Source organism: Thalassophryne amazonica, chromosome 20 (assembly GCF_902500255.1).
Source record: "Thalassophryne amazonica chromosome 20, fThaAma1.1, whole genome shotgun sequence".
NCBI lineage: Eukaryota > Metazoa > Chordata > Actinopteri > Batrachoidiformes > Batrachoididae > Thalassophryne > Thalassophryne amazonica.
The window spans coordinates 45,497,286-45,522,731 of NC_047122.1; the positions used below are offsets into that span (position 1 = coordinate 45,497,286).

Consider the following 25,446-nt stretch of genomic DNA (forward strand, 5'->3'; position numbering starts at 1 on the left):
TGCGTGCCGCACTTTTTTGTATGTATAATTGAAAGTCCTATAAAAATACATATTATTACTGCTACTTTTGCTACTACAATTCTGCATGTTTTCTTCTTGAACCTTCAGTTATGACATATCTTATATTTATGTGAGAAATGGCGCTATGAGAGATGTAGATTTAATATAGGTAACTGTGTGTGTATATATGTGTGTGTGTGTGTATATATATATATGTATATATGTATATGTATGTATATATATATATGTATATAAACAGCTCTAGAAAGTGTTGTTGTGCAACAGTGTGACCTTTTTATCGCTGAATTTTTTATTTCAAAATTCTTCGCTCATTCTCTATTGGGGACAGGTCAGGACTTCTGGCAGGCCAGTCCAATATCTTTACCCACTGTGTCCACAGCCATGCCCTTGTAATGTGTGTAGAATATGGTTTTGCTGAAAAATGTGTGGAAGTCCCTTGAAAAAATGTTGTCTTGAAGGCAGCAATCCGTGTACTTTTTTTGCATTAATGCTACGATCACAGATGTGAATTATCTTTGCCAAGGGCACTGATACCATGACAGACCTTGACCTTTGGACTTATTGCTGGTCCTCCTCCTCCTACTACTACTACTACTACTACAAAAAAAGTTGCGAATCAATGATAAGATTACATGTTTCCACTGTGTGAGGGTCCAATCCAGAAGCTCTCAAGCCCAGAGAAGTTGATGTTGCGCCTGGACAAGGTTAACATAAAGCTTCTTTTTTGCACAGTAAAGTTTTAAGAGGCATTTGTGAATGCAACTTTGTATTGTAGTATTTGGCAAAGGTTCCCCAAAATAATCCCTTGCCCATGAGGGTTATATCAGCTTTTGATGAATGGCAGAAGAAATTGGCAAATCCCTTTCGAAGTTTCTTTGAGGAATGTTTTTAAACCTTTCAAAGTCTCAGCCTTTCTTGGATACTGCCTTTATACCAAATCATGATTGCAATCACATGTTGACATCACCTTGTTTGCAATTGCATCATTATTTAATTTTTATTGCTGTGACTTCATTGCTAACCCTAAATTGCCCCTGCCTATTTTTTTTTAATGTATTTATTTATTTCTTTTTTGGGAATCTGTCGCTAGCCTGAAATGCAGAAATGGATATATATTAACAAAAAAAAAAAAAAGTTGACCACACAAATGCCACACACATGAAATATCTTTAATTTATTATGTCTCATACTTTGATGGAAGCCATACGGGGTTTTTTTTTTTTTTTAAGTTGTAATTCCATACTGCCTGAACTTGTTCTGATTTGGGTTTCTATATAATTTGTGCATTAGTAAAACAAAAAGTAGTAGCCTGAAAATGGCTTAAAATCTGGTTGATCTCTGACATATAATCAGTAATATCACATCTGTGCTGTGAGGTGAACCAGTAAGAGAAGATCCTAATGTATTCATGTGGTGTAATGGTCTTGTTTAATGTAATTATCTTGATGAACCATTGTACAGTGTAACCCCGCCCTATTCCCCCCCCCCCTTTACAGCTGTGTTCCTCTCACCTGCCAAGCCCGTCTGATGCCCCCAATCATTACCAGGCTGTGTGCCGTGCTCTCTATGCTGAGACCAGAGAACTGCACAGCTTCCTGGAGAAAATCAGAAGTGCCAAGGAGGTAACATCTTCTAGCTCACTCTGTGTTCTTGATGTATGTGCCAGTACAGAGCCGCATGGGGATTTTGCACAAGTTTTACACTTGATGCCCTTCCTGACGCAACTACATTTTGACCTGGAGAAACGCACGTAACCTTCCTAAGAGGTCTCCAGTCCAAATACTAATCAGGACCTACTCTGCTTTGCTCTTAAGATCTGAGGGACGTGATCTGAGACCTATTTAGGTTTTTTAAATTTTTTTAGATTTGTTTTAAAGTGTCTTTGAGGCTCCTTTTTGTCTCTACAATCTTGAAGCTGGATGATGGCGATAGATTAAATGTAGGAGCATGTAATGGACTTTTTAACATCGTGAAACTATTTAAGGGTGGCCTTTTTTTTGTTTTTTTTTCTTCCTAGAAATGGAATATAGGGCTCCTGCAATAATGAATCAGTGTGTTTTCAAAAATGATTTAATTCCTATAGTCGCACTTTAACCATTTTTAAAGACATTTTATTTGCTTTACTTCAGCATTCAGAATGACACAAAGTGTTTGTCCTTTTTCCAGCACACCTTTGTTTATCTTGTTTGAACAGGAATTCAGGGAAGATATGACCCGGTGACTTAGTCCATAGGTTGACCAACAGCATTTACACACACGGATAATTCATGCAAACACAAAGTGTAATCTTATTAAAGCATTTTAAGGCACTTACAAAAAGAACACTAAGCCATAGTGGTGGCTTTGACTACCACCCACCCCGTGGTTCTGTATGCGAGTGGAAGCATAATTAACAATATAAAGTAGCACATATAACACTGTGTAATTAAAATATCTCCCAAAATGGACAAGTCCCTTATTTTTCAGATTCATTTTCAAAACCTTTATTTTGAAATCATTAGCACAAGGCGGAACGTTTTCACGCTCCAGCTTCGACAAAGATTGTCAACAAAGCTCCCACTTTTCTATAGGAATACACACTTCCTACAGGCACTGCACTAGTTTTTTAAACACCATCTCTTGCCTGTTTATCAACCAATAACATGGAAATAAACTTATAGTTGGTGAAAGATATTACAAGACAAGCGAAATTGATTATAAAAAAAAAATGAAAGAAGGTGTGGGAGGCTAGATAACAACAAACCTTACAACAGTAGTGAAAGATGATGAATCTGAGGAAAAGCTGGAGTCAGTGTCACAGAAGATCAGTCGCGCCTTCTTTCTTGATCTAAAAGTCCGACGCTAACCAGAGTTCTGTGGGTTTGGTTTGATTCTTCAGATGTACTGAAAGGACAGCAAAACTTTGACTGTGCTGTTGATTTTGAAAATGGAAAGCATTAGTATTCCCACAGAGCTCCCAGTTCTTGCTCCACTACCTCTGCGTCCATTTTTGGCAACTGCTCTCGTTAAGCAGTCTGTGCATGTTCATGAGTTTTAGTTAAAGAACAAACCAACTGAACGGTCCTGTAGGAACATGCCCATTTGGAATGTGTGCCCTTTTGTAACAACCACAGTGGCAGCAATTTGGGTTTAAATTGAAAAGTGATGTTCAATCTTGTAGAATATTACAACAAGAAGGGTGGCTCGGAAACTTCTAGTTTTACATTTAAACTAGTCATACAGTCAGGATTTGGCAGCCAGGCAAACATTAATGGCAGTTTGTTGGCAATGGATTTTGTGTGTGTGTGTTTCTCCTTTGTATATTGTCAGTAGAGGTTTGGAATAAATTTTGGACGATTGATCTTAATTTGGTGGATTTTCCCCTCAGTGCTCTTGATGTAGTCATGTCACATATGCTAAAAGCTGAAGCACTTGACACAATTTTTTTTTTTTTTTTTTTTTTTTTTTTTTTTTTTTTTTTTTTTTTTTCCCCCCCCCTGAATTTTTATCTAGTATGTTTACTTCTTCTGACATTTATTTTGGCCAGAACCTTCGGAAAATGGAAGGGGAGACTCGTGAGGAACCTGTTAAAGACCTGACGGAGCTACAGAATTCAGACTGGGTAAAACCGTCTCAGCGAGTGTCACTTTGTAGATTCTACTACTGCTTGTAACATCGGACCACTAATACACCAATGAATCATTTTATTTAATTTCTCGCAGGCACGTTTCTGGGTGCAGGTCGTGCATGATCTTCGCAATGGTGTTAAGTTGAAGAAGGTTCAAGAGCGCCAGTACAATCCGCTACCGACTGAATACCAGCTCACTCCCTATGAAATGTTGATGGATGACATCCGCTCCAAACGATACAATCTACGCAAAGTTATGGTAAGGCTTTCACTAAGGGGTAGTATTTATTCCTCTTTAGCTATTCTGAGTTGGAATAAGATCAGGCCAGTGTAAATGTAAAATGATTTGTTCTGCACTGCAATAAGGTTTTTGTTGAGATTTAGTGTTGTAGCCACACAAAGTAAAAACCAAAGATACGACGTATGTGGATACAAACGCATAATCACCACACGGTGACTAAGTTAGTAGTGGTACTACAATACATTGTTAATACCATAATAGTACTGAATGTGTGTCGTAGCCACACATAATTAGTGCACCACTGCATGGAAATGTAGTCTCATACCCCAAGTGGTAGTGGGGTATGAGACTCAAAATTGGTAACGAATGTGAATAAATTTTAGGGATGTTTGCCACACACACACACACATGTAGGAGTGTACATACAAGGTCTGTTAGAAAACTATCCGACCTTTTATTTATTTATTTATTTTTTTCAAAAACTATATGGATTTGAATCGTGTGATTGCATCAGCTAAGCTTGAACCTTCGTGCGCATGCGTGAGTTTTTTCACGCCTGTTGGGTGCGTCATTCGCCTGTGGGCAGGCTTTGAGTGAGCACTGGTCCTCCCCCCTCATCGAATTTTCATTTTCAGGAAAATGTCTGAACGATTGGAGCAGCGCTGCATCAAATTTTTTCAGAAACTGAGAGACAGCCAGGTGGAAACCATTCGGAAGATTCAGACGGCTTTCGGTGAGGATACTCTGGGCGTCACAGAGATTAAGGAGCATTACAACCGGATTAAAGATGGCCCACTGCGGTGGAGGGCGCGCCGCGCTCCGAGTGGCCATTGACAGGCTGAAAAGATCAGATCATTTCCAAAGTGAATGCTCTGATGTGGGACCGCAAGTCTGACTACCAGAGAAATAAAGAAGAGGTGGACATCAGCACTTTTGCGGCACATTCCACTGTTACAGGAGATTTTGTAATGAAAGATGTGCGGAGGAATTCGCGCGTCGGGATGGAGCCGCAATGGCGCACAACAAAAAGCACGTCCGTGTTGGATGTCTCACTGGACAAGTTGTGACATGCCCGGCTGTTACACAATTTCTCAGATACTCACTCGACTGAAAAGCCACCGAAAGCCGTCTGAATCTTCTGAATGGTTTCCGAACGGTTACTTTTTTTTTGGTGGGGGTAGGGGGGTACATGTATGTGCATATTAATGATGTGATTTCTAACAATCATGATTCTAGAATGCTGATAGCGGGTGTCAGGTTTAGAATGTGCATATTGTGTTGGTTTAATTATATCATTTTAATATGCTCGAAGACTGGATCTGAAGAACCAGTACCCTCCCCAACCAGCTGGTGCTGTCCCGGATGTCTGCGTGGACTTAATAATTCTCAAAAATGTGATGTTCCTCTGTATTGTTAAAAAAAAAAAAAGATTTTTTTTATTTTATTTTATTAGTATGACCTAAGCTGAGGGTCACCCCTTTGAGTCTGGTCTGCTCAAAATGATCAGAGGGAGTTTTTTCTTACCACTGTCACCTGTGTGTTTGCTCTAGGGGTTGGTAAGGTTAGACCTTACTTCTGTGAAGCCCCCTGAGGCAGTTTTGCTGTGATTTGGTGCTATATAAATGAAATAAATTGAATTAATATACAAATTGAGGCACTGACTTACAAATGCTGTACATTTTTAATAAAAAATTTCAAGTGTCTAAAATTTGCAAGGGCATCAGACAGTTCTAATTCCTCTTGTTTAGAAGCACTTCAGTGTTGGATTTAATTTTAGTTTCGTCTGATAATGGTGCTCTAGGTAAATGGTGACATCCCACCCCGGTTAAAGAAGAGCGCCCATGAGATCATTCTGGAATTCATCAGATCACGACCTCCTCTGAATCCTGTAAGCTATGCACAACACACTGGCACTAAAATACAAACGTACACAGGATGCTGGTTTTAGTTTTAATTGCTGAATGTGAGTAATGCCACACCATGTCATATTGAAGTGATAAACTTTAACTACTTCACTTATTACTACTCTAAATAATAAAGTTTAAGAAACTGATTAAAGGTGCATGATGTGGTTTTCCGTGATATACAGTGTTGACGTTTCAGATTGCAGTAATCCGCTAACCTACCTTCACCCTTCCCTTTCCAAACATGCACATGCTCACACTCATTAGTGAGCATTCTGGGAAGAAATTGGAGAAGCTTGTTTTGTCCCTCTTTGTCTGGGTTGTGTGACAAAATCATGCAAAAACTGTCATGATAGACAGAAAAGATGATTTAGAGGAGCAGATTGGACAAACTCTAAATGTTGTTAGTGAGTGTTTTTGCTTTTATCACTGTACACGTTGTTAGCTATGTATTGCCATGGAAACAAAACCAGTGTTCAGCATTTTTCTTATTTGTATTTTAATATGGCTGCAATAAGGTATTAAGCATCTCCATTTCAGAGCATTTCTGGTAGTCCAACTGTTGGCTAGTTGCAAAACTGGCTAGCTGGTTAACAACTGATTGACGTTAGCTGGCAAGCTAGCGCTAACTAACTTAACCAAACAGAAACAAGTTCACTAAATTTCTGTTTTTCAGTAATGTTAGTTTACTTGTCCAGTAAGATGAACACTAGCTCGGGGTTGGTTTTGATACCCAAAATCAAACTGGGGTCCCTCTTTCTCTAAAGATATGCAGATGATCACCTTATTTTTCTCTAGCATCAATCTGATTCCAATTTGGCATGATGGATGGGGATCTGTTTGTTTTTGTTTTTCTCTCTTCTTGGTTGGAATCTGTGCTGGGAGCTGGCCCTCCATGACCCTTAATTGGACTAAGCGGTTGAAGATGTGTATGTGGTTGACTCCATGTTGTTAGCTACACAACAGATTCCATAATTCAAACCACAGTCATCTCTGCGAGAGTGTACAGACCTCACACCCCACGTAGGGGAATAGACGTTCCAGTGAAATCTGACCATTTGATTTTTGAATTGAATGTGTACGGGCTGTTATAGTAGGGTGACCATATTTTGATTACCAAAAACCTGGACACTCGGCCTGGCAGTGACATACTCGGTTGGCAGCGGGTACTAATCGGCAGAACCAGAATGATGATACAGTTGATGGAATGATTGACAGAACAGCACCTTACTATGCCCCCTACTCAAGATTTTGACAACCAATCTCAAGATAATGAAATAAAATGTTATCATACAAAGCAGAAACTTATCTCTTTTCTGTCCCAGTTAGTACTACTTGCTGGAATAGCAGATTGCCATATTGGAGAATTTACCCTCACTAACACTAGAAGCTTCTGTTCTGCCATTCCGTTGCTGCTCTGTCAAGAGTTTGGCGCTACTAATGCCAACCTAAAGCTTTATATAGTGGCTAAATAACTTGATTTATTTTTAATGGTGAGACCTGATCAATACTTGTTTTGTGTGTAATATAAACAATGACCCATTCCACCAATTGTTCCGGTTCCAGTCCGCCTATAGTTCCGGCGATTAGTAGCTCCCCGAATGCCGGTCAATTTAATTGCCCGACGAAAAACTAGGACATTGTCCTAACTTTCTAAAACAAACCCCAGGACGGCCACAACAATGTAAAAACAGGACATTTGTTTGGTCACCCTATGTTATAGATATTAAAGTGATTAACAAACATAATTGGAAAAAAAACCCCCTCCATCACTCACCTTTTTAAGTGAAATGGCAATTTTGTGGTTTTGGTAATAAGAGCCTCATTTTTGATTTGTTATGACAGGTTTCAGCCCGTAAATTAAAACCTTATCCCCCACGGCCCCAGAGCCTCCACGAGAAATTACTGGAAGACATCAAAGCCGAAAGGAAGCTCCGGCCCGTCTCACCGGACATGATCCGCAGAAACCGCCTGGGTGAGACACACACAGATTTGTTGTTGCTGTTTGTGCACATATGCCACAGAGTCTATGTTGATGTGTTGAGTGAAATAGAAATGTCTGTGCCGTACTGCATGCAATAACTTTCATAGTTCATTAGCTTTGATTGTATCTAATCTGTGTGAATGTGGTCATTAATTTATTGCATGGCTGCTCTTTAAAAGAAAAATTAACAATGACTTAATCCTTCTTTCATGTGTTCCTCGTGATTAGTGACGACTCACTTCTGATGTGGATTTTATTTTATTTTTTTCTATCAAAGATTTGAATCACATTGACTGCTACTGCATGTTTTCATTTGCTTTCATTAATTTTAATGCTCTAAAGCATGCAGAGTTTGTCAGCCTGCAACATACAGAATATGCACTTTATGCATGGAGTTGCACAGTACTTTATAACTAGAAACATCAAGACTTTGATTCTTGTGACTTTCAGGGGAATCAGGAAAGCATCTTTAAAAATGTGTCATATATATATATTAAAAAAAAAAATCAGTTACAAGAATTAATCCTAATGGGAAATATTTATAGGCACAAAGCGTGTTTTTTTTTGGGGGGGGGGATCATGTAGGAATTGCCTTGTGAGCGAGATTACTTCACGTGTACTAGCCTGATTGTCACCAAACTTGGTATCTGGATTATGCATAGTGACCTGACGAAGTGTATTGATTTTGTGGTCAAACGGTCAAGGTCACTGGAGTGTACTTTGTACAAAAAAAAAATCTTGATCACAAAAACTTCTTTCTTAGTTGCCAGATTGTCATCAAAGTTGGTTTGTGTATTAGGTGTGGTGACCCAAGAAGGTCAAAATCACTGAACTATACTTTGTAAAAGTGTTACACTTAAAACTCAGCTTAGTACCCAAAGTGCTTTGGGTCAGTGCAGACTATGCACTTGTTTTTTTTTTTATATATACATCATATTTGATGGACTAGCCTTCTGATTGGTTCACTGCATTCACCAAGTGGGTGCATGACAATACTTCAATAACACTGGTCAACGCGATTTTTCTTGCATGGAGTTTTGCAATGGATTTTGTGTAATTTGGGGGCGCTGAATCCAAATGTGGTGTTAGTTTTTGCTAATCACAAAACATATTTCTTGTATCAGGCACTGAAACAAAAGCTGCAGTCTCACACACCTCTTCGGTGCCATGAACGATATTATGGCTCTCATCCACATTTCAGGAACCTGGGTTAAAAACTATGCTTCTGAAGCTGCTTTTGTGCATGATTAGTGGCATCAAACTCGCGAGTGAGCAATTTTTGTGTAATCAATTAATATGGAACATACAGATTGCAAAAAAGTATGACATGATAGAGGAAATCTGAGCTCAGATTTGGATTCAGCACCCCAAAATTACCCTGAATCGGTTGTAAAAGTCCATGGAATTTTTTTTTTTTTTTTTTTTTTTTTTTTTTTTAACCAGTGTAATTAGTTAACGTGTGAGCACAAAAATAACACCATCTGCAAAGTGGTGCAGGTGATGGCAAAATTATTGCACTTTTTTTTTTTTTTTTCCCAAATAACCGTCGCTGGGAATAAAAAAATTCCCAAAGCAGATGGTGGCAGCATAAATTCACCAGCGATTGTTGCCAAGGAGAAGCTTTGATTACCAGTTCCAAAATAAAGCTTTTAACATGTTGATGCTGCAGAAGGTTTTTATACCAAGGATTTTTTTAAAACATATTTTCAGAGAACCTGAGTTTATTAAGAGTATGTTGTTGTGTGCCTCCCTTTAGACTGTATTATAAGTTGTGATGCTGTCTGTGTCTGTCTGTTGGCTTTGGAGTAAACATGTCCAAAACAGAATTTCTCACAACCTGTTTGGTGGATAAGAATGAAACCCTCTTTAAAAGCCCCTTCGTCAGTGTAGTTGTGTACCTGCCATTCTTATGGCCTTGGCGGACTTTTAAAGGTCACACGTAGCCTTTTGTTGAATATTTGTACCGTACTTTAGTTGCGACACGCTGTCTAAATGAGATGACTCATTGATTCCATCCATTGCTCCTTACAGGTTTCTTTTTGTTGTGTTAACGTGGGCATATTTCTGTCATGCAACCGCTTAGCATGTCTTACAGTTTTGACTCAACAGGTAATGCTTTTCTTATGCTACAAACGTATTGTTCCTTTTTTTATTTCACCTATTGACTCTTCATTCCAGAGTATTTTTAGATTTAGTTTTGCCTGATTTTATTTATTTTTATTTTAAACACACACCTCTTTTCATTTCATGCTTTTGTTGCACAAAGTACGTGTACAACAATAATGTCAGATGACGTGTGTGTGTGGTGCAGTGCAGCTTTTATGGGAAAACCTTAAAATCTGACATCGCCACATTGTCGAGATTACAGGTCACTGCTCTGCAGCCAGAGAGCACAGCGTCCTGCGTGTCCACATCATCTGACTGAAATGTCTGAAATCTGCATAACATGCGTGTCTATGAGCTACTTTGATATAAACTAAGTTGCAGATGACATTCTGAATCTATATGTAGACTCAATGCAAACATAGTTTTGGGGTAGGGAAGCTTGAATCTTCGACTGGACTGGGTTGCTTGACGCGAGAACGTTTCGCTTCACATTGCAGAAGCTTCCTCAGCTAAAATTCTTGCTCTGGAAGTCTGACTTCTGTCTGACTCTTGTAGAGACGAATAAACAGAAGCCAACAAAAGCTGGAGTTTTAAACCTAACCAGACCCCTCCTACTGAGAGGCAGACTGCTATAGGCTAGTGACTAAACAATAGCTCTAATTAGCAACTATTGTGCTCTAGTTAGCACTCTCCTAATGACAGGGCAGCTGTCCCTCCTAATGATGGGATGGATGCCTTACCTGATTGCTCGCTTGATGACTCTCCTGATGACGTGAATGACTCATTACCATGAACAAAAGACTGAAACTCCTTTGACCTGAGTACCCCATTGTAAACAGGGGATAAAGCATGTGTCAGAGCCCCTCCCCGGTTAAGGCTGGGTTTCAAACGTTTCACATAGAATGCCTGAATGACCATTTTGTTAATTCAGGTATTTCATCACAAAATATTTATTATCTATATATATAATAGAGCTAAGCAAAGCAGTTGGCTTGGCAGAGTGGGTGGTGGTATCATTTTGTTTACTTGATCAAAGGTGTTTTAGGATTTGCTCTGATAGTGCAGAGAATTATGTGCATACAAATTGCACTCATCACATTCCTCTACTGCCATGGCGCTCAGTTCCCTTCCTTGTCCCACAGTGTGCTTTTCTGCTGTGCACAAACTCTATATTTGTGAATGTGGCCCACACGTCCCAGCCCAGCATCCCCTTAATTTCCACCTGGTATGAGTGATGACAGATGTTCAACACGTCCCTCACTTTAGTGTCCATCCCCTGTAAGATATGACGGTAATGAGTGTGTGGTCCTTCTGAAAGGCAGTATTCACTCAATTCCTCTGCAGGCGCAGGGAAGAGCATCAGCACCCCTCAGGACTTGTTCCGCAACTCAGGTAATTGAAGCACAAAGCATCCCGTTGGTATGAGTGTGAGCAAATATGTAAGCTCTGTGATGCCGTACACTCTGAGATTGTCTATTTTCTGTCGGATTGTGACTTAGTTGAAAAGTACGATGGCCAAGAAGGGCTGTGGTACGTCTGAGTTAAAACAAACACCTGCATCAATTCTATCGCTGATAGTTACATAAAAAAAATCTTACAAATTGTGAAAACGCTTGCAAACACAGAGCACAAACAAATCTAACTTACAGCACAGGCAACGATTTAATTTGATAATGTGCCTGCTGCAAATTCATGCAATCCATCCAAAAACACAAATGCTTTGCAAAGCTGCACAACACAATAGAAGTACTAACACAGTAAGAGGTTTCTGCCCAGAGGATTTTAACTGACTTCTGCTGTTCAGTGCATTGCAAATAAAATAAAATGAGAATTTTGCTAGTTTAAGAGTAAAATCAGATAAAAAAGGAAATAAACTTACTCAACTCTGTTGACCAGGTGGAGATGAAGAAATTTGAGTGCCACTATGCACAGAACGGTCCATCGCTAAAAGTCCTCCAGGCAGAAATCTCCTGTGTGGTGAATGCTTCCATTGTGTTGTGGAGCTTTGCAGCACATCTTTTTATGCGTTTGCTGTGTAAATTTGCAGCAGACATGTTATGCAAGTTTTTATTTCTCAGTTTGCTACCTGCATTAATGTAATGTATATGTGTGTGTGTGTGTAATGTCTGCATTTGTTAGAGTTGTTAAAATTTAGATGTCTTTTGGCCTCTGAGTTGAGCATATGGCACATACTTATCTTGCTTAACATACGGTGCATCCAGAAAGTATTCACCACGCTTCACTTTTTCCATATTTTGATATGTTACAACCTTATTCCAAAATGGATGAAATTCCTTTCTTCCTCCTCAAAATTATACTCAACACCCCATAATGATAACATGACTTTTTTATTTATTTTGCAAATTTATATATAAAAAAACCAAAAAAGCAAAAACAAACTAAAATCATGTGAACATGACTATTCAGACCCTTTGCTCAATACTTTATTTGTTGATGCACCTTTGGCAGCAATTACAGCCTCCAAGTCTTCTTGAATATGATGCCACAAGCTTGTGCACCTATCTTTGGGCAATCTTGTTCATTCCACTTTGCAGCACCTCTCAAGCTGCATCAGGTTGGATGGGGAGCGTTGGTGCACAGCCACTTTCAGATCTCTCCAGAGATGTTCAATCAGATTCAGGTCTGGGCTCTGGCTGGGCCACTCAAGGACATTCACAGAGTTGTCCTGAAGCCACTCCTTTGATATCTTGGCTGTGTATTAGGGTCATTGTCCAGCTAAAAGATGAGCTGTTGCCCCATTGAGGTCAAAGAGTGCTCTGGAGCAGGTTTTCATCCAGGATGTCTCTGTACATTGCTGCATTCATCTTTCCTTCAATCCTGACTAAACATCCCCACAGCATGATGCTTCCAATACCATCCTTCACTGTAGGGATGGTGCCTGGTTTCCTCCAAACTTAATGCCTGGCATGACAGAGTTCAATCTTTTTCTGATCAGACCAGAGAATTCTGTTTCCCATGGTCTGAGAGTCCTTCAGGTGCCTTTTCACATACTCCAGGTGGGCTACCATTTACCTTTTACTAAGGAGTGGCTTCCATCTGGCCACTCTACCATACAGACCTGATTGGTGGATTGCTGCCAAGATGGTTCCTTCTCTAAGGTTCTCCTCTCCAAAGAACAATGCTGGAACTCAGAGTGACCATCGGGTTCTTGATCACCTCCATGAGTAAGGCCCTTCTCCCCAAATTGCTCAGTTCAGACGAATGGCCAGGGGGTATTGTGAGCAGAACTTTGAGGGAAAAATGAATTTACTCAATTATGGAATAAGGCTGTGTAACATAAATGTGGAAAACGTGAAGCGCTGTGAATACTCTGGATGCACTGTGTGTGTGTATACTGACTCTGTATAGCCGCACATGGTAATAGTACATTTAATACCTTAGAATACACACGAGCATGGCGGTCCGCTGTTTATATGGTGAATGTTCTTGAGGATTTATGTGATTCAGTGTTGGACAAAACCAAACTATAGCGAACTGTTTAAAAGTGTATCAGAAGCTATTTAATGACTGATTGCTTTGGTCTGTCACCCCCAGACACCCCTAATACACGTCGAAAGTTGACTGTGAGCACCCAGTCCCTGGCCAGTGACACTACGGACATGGTGGACGGGGTGCAACCATTTGGCCAGAGGAAAAGGCTGCTGAAGGCACCCGCGCTTGCTGAGCTGGAATGTTCTGAATCTGATGTAAGAAGCTAATCTCCTGTGGCTGTTGGATGATCTCCTTTATTTGTTACAATTTTTACCAAGTCCAAAAAATGTAGAAGGCAGAAATGCTTCATAGGCTTACAACTCTCACTGACGACTAAGAATGTCCCGATCCGATCACGTGGTCGGAAATCGGGCTCGATCACGTGGTTTCAGACTTGATTGAAATTGGACATTGCATCCCGATCAGGAATCCGACATAGATTTTATCCTCATTATTTTGATCAGCGCTATTTCAAGCTCATTATTGCAGGTTAATGGGCCTTTCACACGTCGGAAGCGTCTGAGGCGTCGAATCGGTCTAAAAAGCATTATTTTCAATGAGACGTGTTGCTTTTTAGAGGCGCCAGAAGCGTTGTCAAAAGCCGAGCTAAAGCGACGCTTCTGATGGGAGTGCGCATTGCCGCTTGTCAGCAGGCTGACGCGGTCAACACAAGTTCAACTTTCGATGCTCTGAGCTGTGACGTAGCTTCGCGCTGTCCAATAGAAACGATGCGTTGAGCCAAAACACAGAAGACTAGTGGCAGAAACCACTGATCTGTACAAAACAGATCGGTGCAGAAACCACTGATCTGTACAAAACAGAAACGTGTCACAGGACTGCTCATTTATAGAGCAGTTTTCTGAAGAAAAATCCTTGGAAATGTTTTGTTGTTGTTGTTTGTTACCTCAAAATTTCTGATTACTGTTAAAAAAAAAAAAAAAGAAGTTTAGAACACTTGTAATTAAAATGGCTAAATCAATAAATGGTTCTTTAGAAACCTTTCATCTGTAAATTAAAACCACCTGTTATTTCAGATTAGATAATTTCTTGTTTAACATACGGAACCTTGGACATTTATTTTTAGACAAATAAAATAACATGGAAATTTGTACTTTTTTTTAAGTCTGGTAGATTATTACTTGATTGTTCAAGCTACCTCAAGGTTGATTCAGTTTTTTATAGTATCTGATTGGGACTCGGTATCGACAGATACTCAAAATCAGATGACTCGGAATTGGATCGGGGCCAAAAAAAACCTGATCGGGACACCCCTACTGACAGCCCCACCTGCTCCTAAGTCATCATCAATCCAGCATCCTCCAAACTTCCAGCAGGTGGTGGACACTTCTATGCACAATTGAACTGGTGCATAAAGTTCACCATATGTAAAACAGCTTGTCCTCATTACATGTCTCTTTAATTTGATGATCTATAAGATTACAGTATTTGTTGTATTTGAGTTATCGTGTTCTCTTGCTGCATTTTAGAAGGTATATGCCTTTGCTTTTCTAAAGTCTAGGATTACTTGATCAGTCCATACCCAAGTTGCCTGTAAAATCAGAGTATCCAGAGTCTTTACATAGAATCTTGCTAGTGTTTGAGAAAAAGCTGTCTTATTTAATTGGTCATATTTCTTCCTTCAATTCAGCTGGATTTTGCATCATCATGTAAAGAGCAACATTATGGTTGAATATGTTCTGTCTGATTTTTGTGGTTGAAAGGAGGAGCCCACACAGAGCAGCTCCAGCATGTCCACATCTCTGTTGGAGGACACATCTCCTGAATGTGTTACAGGGAAGAACGGTAGGCCCTGACTGTGAAAGTACCGAGATGTTTCAAACATACACTCATAGATCAGTTGAACACATGCTCCAGTTGACAGTGAGTTGTGTGTTTTTGTTTTTTTTCTCCCCCCCTCCATCACATCACTCTAGTTCAGCCAAAGTTCCTACCAGTAACTGCAATTCCTCAGCCGGCGAGGCAGCGGACCCCGCAGAGACGGCACCCTGTTGAGGAGACGCCCACCGGTGTTCGCCACTTTGCACCTCCATCCAAGTCTTTGGTACGTAATCCACAAGAGTTAATTGTAACTCTTAAGGCAAATTTAAACATTTTATAAATTCCTTGTATTTCAGCTAGCTAAGGAGTTGGGTTAGCAATATGTAGATGTGAGTTTGATTCCTGCTCATGTTACCCTTCTGTGTCTTTGGATGAGACACTTCATCTGCATTGTCTCAGTCCACCCAGCTGTCAATGGGTACTGGCTATGCCTGGGGAAGTAACCTGCATTGGACTTGTGTCCCATCCAGGGAGAGTTGTAGGGTGTTCATTGCACATCAAAAATCGACAATTCCGAGTTGGTGTTTCCAACGTCCAATCTAAATGTGTTCCAGCACGTTTTTGGGAAAACATGTTGATACTGATTTGTTTATATCTTCACTCCTTTTGGTGATGTTTTCATCTGCCATCTTGAGAGGGGATTGTCATGAGTTTGCAACCCACCCCCATGCTAACAGCAACACCAGCATTTACAACTCATGTCAGGACCTGTCACATACATTTATTGCATTAAACATCAACCGCTACATACAATTTAAAAATTTAAAGTAAAACTTATGTGTGCGCCGCCATATTACTGTGGTGTCAGATTGTGACCTCGATCTACATCGGTCTTGCCCAGTTTTGTTCTTGGAATTCCAACTTAAATGGCCAATCCATTGCACTGTTTTGAGTCAGAGTTAAGAGTACAGTGGAATGCAGCACAGCCACTGGCACCAATGGGCCTTGTGGCCTGTGTAGGATATACTATTGTAAATTTAACACTATAACAGCACTTAGAGTACATGAGATTTAAAAAGGGATGCATCAAAAAGCGTGAAAGTGGAATCCCAAAATGTAAATCTGAATATACAGCCTGATGCTGGATTTGTAAACAAGATTTTCATTATATCTGTAGAATTTGCTGCCATCCTGTGACTGCACATTTGTTCACCATGAGGTCACTGGTTCTCTGAGTAACTTTGTGCCGGTCCTATGATTCAAGCGAGGCAGCTGGACATAATTGAAACCACAGGACAAAAAAACTGATAAAAATGGTTAGAATTAGATGGTAAATTCTCACTACATGCTTGTATAATGTCAAACCAAGAGATCAACTAAAAGCATTTGGTGAAAACCTCACAGGCACCGAGCTCATCAGGATAGATTGTACTTTTGAAATGTTGCACAGTAAACCTTCTCCAAAAATGTGATTATTGCTTTCAGATGGTGATTTGGTCAATACAGTGAGATTAATTATCCAAGCAGTTATACAACTAACTATTTTAAAATACACACATTTGTAAATGTTTTTGAGCTGTCTGGCATCTCTGCTCACATACAAACAGGGACGTCTTTGTTCTCGGATGGCAGTTCCCCTCCCATCGGGTAGTCTTTCTCTCGTTATGTCAGCTGTCTTATTCTGCCAGAAATGTACTTGTAGTAATTTCCTGTTTTGTATAATGCTGCAGATGATAGTGTTTTTGCTTTTAACACATCAGGGGACAGATGAGTGGACGTGCAGACATGATCTTAGGCCAGCAGGCGTTTGAAGGCTGTAGGTGTTAAATCTGCATCACCATGAAGACTCTGAGGAGCATGAGGGCTCTGATGGAGAGCAGGAAGAGAAGAAAAACACTTATTTATTCAAGTCTGACAGCTGCAGCATCAGGAAACTCAGATTTTTTTTTTTTCCTGTTGTGTAGTTAGATTTCATGCCAAATTTATGTAAAATAAATAGCACTTTAATGATTTGGCCTACAGTTCAGTTAGGCTTGACTGTCTCCCCTTCAAAATGTGTGCTAATAGATTCAAGCCATTTGCTTTAAGTCTTATCTATTGGGGCTGCAACTACTATTTTTGTAATTGATTTACTCACTCATCTTCAACCGCTTATCCAGGATTGGGTTGCGAGGACAACAGCTCTAGCAAGGGACCACCTCTGACTGGGGGATCCTGAGGCGTTCCCAAGCCAGTGTGGAGATGTAATCTAGTCCTGGGTCTTCCCTGTGGTCTCCTCCCAGATGGATGTGCCTGGAACACCTCCCTAGGAAGACCTCCAGGAGGCATTCTTACCAGATGCCCGAACCACCTCTTCTGGCTCCTTTCAACGCGAAGGAGCAGTGGGCTCTACTCTGAGCTCCCCACGGGTGACCCTTGATCGCTTGTACCCGCGATCTAGTTCTTTCAGTCATGACCCAACCCTCATGACCATAGGTGAGAGTAGGAACAAAGATTGACCAGTAGATCGAGAGCTTCAAAAAAAGTCTCAGCTCCCTTTTCGTCACAACAGTGACGAAACAGGGCGAATGCAATACTGTCCCTGCTGTGCCGATTCTGTGGCAAATCTCACACTCCATTGTCCCATCACTTGTGAAAAAGACCCCGAAGTACTTGAACTCCCTCACTTGGGGCAAGACCGTATTCCCTACCTGTAGTAGGCAATCCATTGGTTTCCTACGGAGAACCATGGACTCAGATTTAGATGTGCTGATCCTCATCCCAGCCGCTTCACACTCGGCTGCAAACCGACCCAGTGAGTGTTAGAGGTCACCAGCTAATGAAGTCAACAGGACCACATCATCTGTAAAAAGCAGTGATAAAACCCTGAGCCCACCAAACTGGAAACCCTCCTCCCCCCGACTATGCCTTGATATCCTGTCCATGAATATCACATACAGGATTGGTGACAAGGCACAGCCCTGGTGGAGGCCAACCTCCACTGAAATAGAGTCCGACTTACTGCCAAGCACCTGAACACAGCTCTCCCTTTGTGTGTACCAAGATTGGATGGCCCTGAGAAGGAACCCCCCTCACTCCATACTGCCACAGCACCTTCCACAGTATCTCCCGGGGTACCCAATCATAGGCATTCTGCAAGTCCACAAAACATGTAGGCTGGATGGGCATACTCCCAGACCCCCTCCAGGATCCCAGGATCCTTGTGAGAGTGAAGAGCTGGTCGGTTGTTCCACGACCAGGACGAAACCCGCATTGTTCCACTTCAGAGGTTCGACTATCGGCCAAACCCTCCTTTCCAGCACCCTGGAGTAGACTTTACCAGGGAGGCTGAGTAGTGTGATGCCCCCGTAAGTGGCACACACTCTCTAGTCCCCTTTTTTAAATATGGGGACCACCACCCCAGTTTGCCATTCCTTAAGCACTGTACCAGACCTCAACGCAGTGTTGAAGTAATTGATTTAATCTATCAAATTTTTTAATTACTCATACGATAATTTCTTATTCGGCCATTGATTGATTACACTAGTATCCTTTAGTACTTTACTAGTAAATCGTAACCATACAATCTACCACTAACATTCAACCTTGCATTCAAATATTTTGTCATAACAAATATCTATTTCCATAAATACATTTAAAAAAACGACAGTAACAACATATAAAAGATTTAAAGTAAGGGCAGCATGGTAGCAAAGTAGTAAATGTACTTTATTTCAAAACTGAAGGTTCCAGGGTCAAGACCACCTAAACCTGTTCTCCATGTAAGGTGGAGTTCCATCAGGAAGTTCATCCTGTGTGAAATTTGTGCAAAATCAACATTGGTTCTGCTGTGGTGACCCCGAGCAAAAAGACCACCAAACACACAAAAACAATCAAAGTTGGGTGTGTGTAGAAAGAACTTACCATACAAGAAATATAGAGTGCAAATAATTAAAAAGGCCATCATAGAAAAAAAAAAAGATGTGCAACACAGTTTTGCCTCTTCCTGAGACACACAAATACAGAAGATAAAATCTTAATATGTTTCACAGCCAACAATTATTTTCATTCTCAATTACTCTGGTTATTTTTATTTGGACAAATCTATTAATGGTAGTTGTTTGGTCCATCAGATGTCACAAAATGATGAAAAATATCAATAAGAATTTGGATGTAAAAAAAAAAAGACTTGAATCACTTAATTGATTGCCAAAATAGTTGCAGATTAATTAAATTGTTTCAGCTCTGTTTGAATTTTGTTTTCCTTCTGTCTGCTGGTCAGGTGGAAGCTGCCAGTGGTTCTCAGGGAACGGTATGTTGCTGCTACCACCTCATCAGTGTCATCAAGATGGATTACAGTTGTTTGTATGGGAGAACCATAACACGCTGGGTGGGGACAAAAAAAAATTCAACAGCAGCATTTCAGATATACAATTTAAAGTCTATTAACATCTCATTACAATTTCCAAACTGCACTGGCTCCAACACTTGGTCTTGCGTTTTTCAGTGGACATAAGGAAACTAACTTCTGGAGATCTGCTGATTTTTATTTTTGTTTTCTTATTTTGTAGCCGTCTTGGCTTAATTCCTTAGAATGCATTATTTTTGCTTTGCTTTGCTTTTAAACACACCAATGCATCCGTTCTTCAAGTAGTTCCTTAAATACAACCACAGATTCCAAAACTAATCACTAATCCTACCAGTTCATCACTCAGAAGCTTTCACAAGCAATGTGGAATGCTGTTATATTTCCTTGTGACCGTAGTGCACATCATGATGGAAAAAAAATTGAATAGCCAAAGTAGTAGAGTAGTGAATCGTGGTGTGTTGTTGGAAGTAAATGTGCAAGAAGGAAAATTGAGCATTGATCTCAGTGAATGAACCTTATCCTCCTCCAAAGTTTGAAGTCTTTGGAGTCCTGGTGCTTCCAGTATTATAGTGTTTGTGAGACTAACCAGTGATTCAAGGCACTGACTGGATGTCTTTGGTATCAGGTTTCTCCAGAGAATCCTTGAGTACTGCTGGAATGACGGTGTCAGATAAGTGGTTACTTGGAGAAACTGAGACAAAATGATTCTGAATTGTGAAGGAATGGCGATTGTGATATTATGGCCATGTGGCATATCACCCTGCACATGATCCAGCATGAAGGTGCCTCAGTGCTGACTTGAGGAGGCCAATGGGATGACCATGTTTCACTTGGCTAGGACAGATAGAGGACTACTTTCAGGAGATGGGGATCGACCTTTGGTCTGGCTGGAGGCTGCCAGTTAGGATCCAAGGCAACAGTGTAGTAGTCAAGGACCAAACCATCAAGGCCAAGATGCTGACTCCTCAAGGCCCAGAAACCAGGCGTTAGACCCCTTATATCCAAGGCCAAACCTTGAAACCTCAAGGCCAAGGCATAAACTTCAAGAACAGGTGTTGTATTCAATAAAAGTAGTATTCTGTAAATGTAATTGTTTAGGTACCTATATTGTCTTTAAAAAAAATTCTGTAGGTTTTGAAAATGAGATGACCGAGACTTTGAAATACAAAGGCATACAACACGAAGGCCAAGGCCTGGAGAAATGTGCCTGACAGCACTTTAAGGTCAAGGTTGAACATCAAGGCACCATAACATTGTTCCACACAATGGTAGATGTGGCACTGTGCACCACCAAGCTTTCCAAATCTAGCTGTAGAAGCTATGCAGGAGTCCTTTTGTAGAAGTCACTCTCCTGGTCTAGAATAAAGTGAATCAAAGTACAGAACAAATTGTCAAAATCTGTGTGCCACCTGCATGGTTTATTTGTTACATCAAAGATTTTTTTTTTGTGATTTTTCTCTATCATTGCACATGCACATCTGTGAAACTCACACATGTGGTTGATGTTGTGGTCCAGTGATGTCACCATTACCATATCATTGCACGCTTGGTGTTTGGGTAACATGGTATCCAGTAGCTGCTTCACATGGTGTTTCCCCTCATTGGTGTCATGCATTTGTGCTCTCACATTAACCATCCTGCAGTAGTCGATCCAGTGACTCATCGTCAGATTTAAGTGTGCTGATCAGATGCATGCTTTGGTTCCTCCAGGAGGAGTTCTTCTACACTGCAGAATGCTTAACTTTGACAGTAGAGGAGGTGATGCACATCAGGCAAGTTCTGGTCAAGGCTGAATTGGAGAAGTTTCAGCAGTATAAAGAAATCTACAATGCACTCAAAAAAGGAAAGGTAATAAATCTTATGCATCATTGGGTTAACTTGTTTCGTTCCTGTGATGGAACTAATATGTTGTGTAAATCCAGAGAATCACACGTACCAGTTCTCATGTTTTCTTACCTCTCCAGCTTTGCTTTTCATGCCGGACCAAGAAGTTTTCTCTCTTTACCTGGTCTTACACCTGCCAATTCTGCAAAAGGTGAACATAGTCACTGTTACTGCAACAGTTTTATCCACACTATGCATGAATGCTGAACCTAACAGTTAATTTTTATCTTTTCTAGGCCTGTTTGCTCCCAGTGCAGTAAAAAGGTAAGAGGGCTCTTAACATCTCACAGCATCAACTGGTCTATAAGTGATTATACAAACAACTTTCAGTATTTACCCTGTGCATCACTGTGCAAGCAGGGTCTTATAATCACGTGTGTGAGAGAGAGAACAAAATAACTTAAAACAAAAACAGTTGTATGGATTTTCAAAAAACCTGGTGTGAATGTTGCTTGGGTTAATGTCTTCCTTCAGTTGATTAACCTTTAGAACAGACTTGTCAAAGGTCAAGGCCAAGCAAAACATACCCCCCACCTCCATGAAAACAAAACATGTTTACCATAATATCTCCATTACCAAATTATTCAAACAAAATTACAGGTTGAGCTAATAGGATTAATAAATGGAATAGTTTTGACTGTGTTGAATGTTTGGTCTACAAAGTAAAGGTCAATGTCGACGACCATTCGATTCTATGACGTAACATGATAACTAAGCATGACCTATGATGCAAACTATTCCTTTTTAAAACCCTATCAACTCAACCAAAAATTTGCAGCACTTTTTACCAAAATTAGATCAGCTTTAACTTTTGACCCCTTTACAAACTGAAATTGACCTTTGTCATCATTCTTGCTGTTTTTATCCCATAACTCCATAACATTCAGTCACAGATGGTCCAAACTATACCTTTTTGAAATCTGTGATCAGACAAATAACATGGTATAGTTTTCAATATGATTGGAGCATTTTTTAATTTTGACCCCTGTGTAATTCTTCAATTGGCCCCTACCTGGCTGCCTACTGAAAACTCAAATAGCCAATCATTTTTCTCAAAAAAGTAATGTCTAAGGTGTGTTTGTGCAGAATTTGGTGCTTCTATCACCATTTGCATCATTCCTCTATAAATATTCTGTTATCTGCTGCACTATCTTTCATAATATAAACTTTGGTCTCAGTGTGCAGTGCACACAGGGTGTGCGCCAGACTGCCCTTTATTCTTTATCTTTTCACGTCAGATGCGACTTCCATCTAAACCCTATTCCACATTACCAATCTATTCTCTGGGGGCCAGTGCTATGGTTAAAGAAGAGACGAGCACAGCCTCTGCTTCTCCTGAGCCAGAAAAGCACTCGTTTGGGTCCGGACCTAATCGACACAGCTTTCGCAGAAGCGTTCACAAGTACGTTACGAAAGAATTCAAATTCATGCAGCCATCACAATTGAGTAAGAATTTCTTAACGCTTTGAGCTGTATCTCTCTGTCCAGGCCGTCCAAACATGGCAGCAGATCTCAGGATGAGCCTGAGCTGCCCAAGGAGCTGACTGAGGACTGGGTCGCCATGGATGTATGTGTAGACTGTAAAAAGTTCATCACAGAGATCATCTCCTCCAGCAAGCGCATGCTGTCCGCGGCCACCAAGCGTGTACATCTCCATCGCAAAACCCATTCCTTCTACATGTCGTCATCTCGCTCTGCTAGCTTCAGGCCCAACGAGCACGCCGTCAACGAGGTGTAGACGGCAGGACCGCCGTCTTCTCGTTTCTCCTTTTATTCACTACTTCTTCCAGAGTATATTCTTTCATAGAGTCCCAACATTTTCTATTTTTGACACTGGCTGCTTATATTAATATATCTATATGTTCATTGCAGTGTTTGTAAATGGTAATTTAATAAAGATCTAAAGTGACATCGAAGCCAGCCTGTTCTACCCCAATGTTGGTCAAGATCCTCTTATTTTACCCCTCTCAGGAAAGGTTAGAATGCTGACTAAAAATGACTGGTTAGCACTCTCCGTTTTTTTCTTAAGTGATACTGATATTCAGGGTAGCAACGGGCGAACTGGACATGTCGAGCTGCTGATACTTTTTTGAACCAGGTTATCAAGAATGTATATTTGAGAGCAGAGTGGGATCAGATGATACGGTAAGCCAAATGATGTGGTGTAAATACTAGAACAGCCCATCCTAATTTCAAAAAGATACGTTTTGTATTTCCTGTTTACTTGTAGCACTCAGGATGAAGAACCGATTTGTCCTTTGACAGAAATGCACTGTAGCGCCTCCTATCAGGTCTGCTGGGGTAGAGCTCTACCACGATCCTGCTTTTCTTATTCTTCCAGCATTAGTTATGCCAAATGCAACATCATTCATGCTATTTTGTCATGGTACAATGATAAAGGTTTTATGGGAATTTTCAGATGTGGAGCTCAACGCTTACTTGACGTTACATTGACGTCGTTGTGTTAGCATGCTTGTGTGTGTGTGTGTGTGTGTGTGTGTGTGTGTGTGTGTGTGTGTGTGTGTGGTGATACATTGATAGTTATCTTTGGTATATACAGTCATGCTAACAGAGGTTGATGCTAACATTTAGCAAAAACCATGAAGCGACGATGCTAACTATGTTAGCACTACAGCCTAGTTGCATTGCCTATTCTCATTTAACCCCCACTTTTAAGAGTAAAGAGATAACATTTAAGACAACATAATGAGAGTATGACTAAGTAAACCAAATGGACAGAAACCTACATTGCTACGTGTTAGCGATTAGCATCATAGCATTGGCATATAGTGATCTATTAGTGGTTAACTTTAGCATAACATTAGCATTGGCTATATTAAAGTGAACACACAGTAATCTTTTTCCTCTTTAACACAGCCTGTCAATAGATAAATGCTTAATGCCAACGTAATGTTCAGTATAAACACCGATACGCTTCACATCTGGAAACCCGGTGATTACTGGTAAACTTTTATTATTGTAGGGAGAGAGCTGACGAAAGCAAATTTAGTATTTTCTCAGATTTTGTTCATCTTTTTAAAGTGGGTGGGCTTCAGCCATTAGTCATTATATAACAAAGTCTGTGCCTGGTGCCAAAATGTTCTTTCTGTGGATGCCTTTGTAATTACGGTCATACTGTACATATTTGTGACAAACTCACTGGGGGGCCAGTCGTGGAAATCCACTGTAAAGGTTATCTTCCATGTTTCAAGATGGGCATAAATGTGGTGTTATGAATGTGTACATGCTGTATATCTAAATTGTTTAATATTCAAAAACCTCCACTTGGCACAGGTAGTTTTGACATTTTACAGTATATTTGCACCTGTTGGCTTTCAAAACATTTAAAATTCTTTGAAACTGTTATTGTTATGGTTTGAATGTAAAATGGTTTTGTTGCTGGTATTCTATTCACTTTTGCATTGTTAGGATTCTTTAAATCTGATATAGCACTCATACTGGGTCAGTTAACTGTTTTTAATGTTGAGTTTGGGTCGTAGCAAATAAATGAAAATTTTTAACTAAATTATATATATTTTTCCCCTCCCCCACCTCTCAGGAGGTCCTGCCATTTCTCACAGTTCTGTGAAACAAACGTGAACGGCAGCTTGTCTGGTCACAGCAAATCACTGGGTTTGAATGTTAAGCTGTCATCATAAATTTCATGTCTGTCACTCAAAAAGTCTGACTTCACACCTTTTGCTCATGTTTTGTCAGTTGTTGGGAAAATAATGTTGCCTCTCCAGCTTGGTGAATGCCATGTTTCAAAGAAATGACAAAGTTGGCTCAAGAACTTTGAAACAAATGTGTGCATGCTGTACTGTGTTCTTGTTGGTTTATATCACAGAAATTTGTAATAAAACAAAATTCTTGCATTAATCTAATGATCATTATTAATAAACACAAAGTTTTGTTTCGAAACTAACAATGTGCAGAATTACAGAAGAAAAAGTTAGTAGTGTGAAAGTGCCCCTTTAAGTCGGCAGAGGGCATTAACGATGTAAAGAAAAAAAAAAAGCAATGGATTTGTTTTTTTTTTTTAAAAGCTGGCTTTTGGGACACCATGTGGTAGAGAATGTG

General features: G+C 40.2%; 1 protein-coding gene across 5 annotated transcripts in view; it reads left to right on the forward strand.

The window, feature by feature from the left end:
- Nucleotides 1-25,245, forward strand: part of spire1a (spire-type actin nucleation factor 1a) — a 63,303-nt gene extending 38,058 nt beyond the window's left edge. Inside the window, exons 4-19 of one of the 5 annotated variants that reach the window (XM_034160185.1) lie at nucleotides 1,518-1,643; nucleotides 3,548-3,622; nucleotides 3,723-3,887; nucleotides 5,671-5,757; nucleotides 7,619-7,748; nucleotides 9,825-9,866; nucleotides 11,208-11,255; nucleotides 13,419-13,570; nucleotides 15,077-15,158; nucleotides 15,290-15,417; nucleotides 19,396-19,425; nucleotides 21,193-21,330; nucleotides 21,447-21,517; nucleotides 21,603-21,630; nucleotides 22,605-22,768; nucleotides 22,855-25,245. In XM_034160185.1, coding sequence (XP_034016076.1) covers nucleotides 1,518-1,643; nucleotides 3,548-3,622; nucleotides 3,723-3,887; nucleotides 5,671-5,757; nucleotides 7,619-7,748; nucleotides 9,825-9,866; nucleotides 11,208-11,255; nucleotides 13,419-13,570; nucleotides 15,077-15,158; nucleotides 15,290-15,417; nucleotides 19,396-19,425; nucleotides 21,193-21,330; nucleotides 21,447-21,517; nucleotides 21,603-21,630; nucleotides 22,605-22,768; nucleotides 22,855-23,104 — 1,716 coding nt within the window. In that variant the 3' untranslated portion in view covers nucleotides 23,105-25,245. Of the gene's footprint in view, nucleotides 1-1,517; nucleotides 1,644-3,547; nucleotides 3,623-3,722; nucleotides 3,888-5,670; nucleotides 5,758-7,618; nucleotides 7,749-9,824; nucleotides 9,867-11,207; nucleotides 11,256-13,418; nucleotides 13,571-15,076; nucleotides 15,159-15,289; nucleotides 15,418-19,395; nucleotides 19,504-21,192; nucleotides 21,331-21,446; nucleotides 21,518-21,602; nucleotides 21,631-22,604; nucleotides 22,769-22,854 lie in introns of all 5 variants that reach the window. The other 4 variants (XM_034160187.1, XM_034160184.1, XM_034160188.1 and 1 more) reach the window with 4 other exon arrangements.
- The last annotated feature ends 201 nt before the right edge of the window (nucleotides 25,246-25,446 follow it).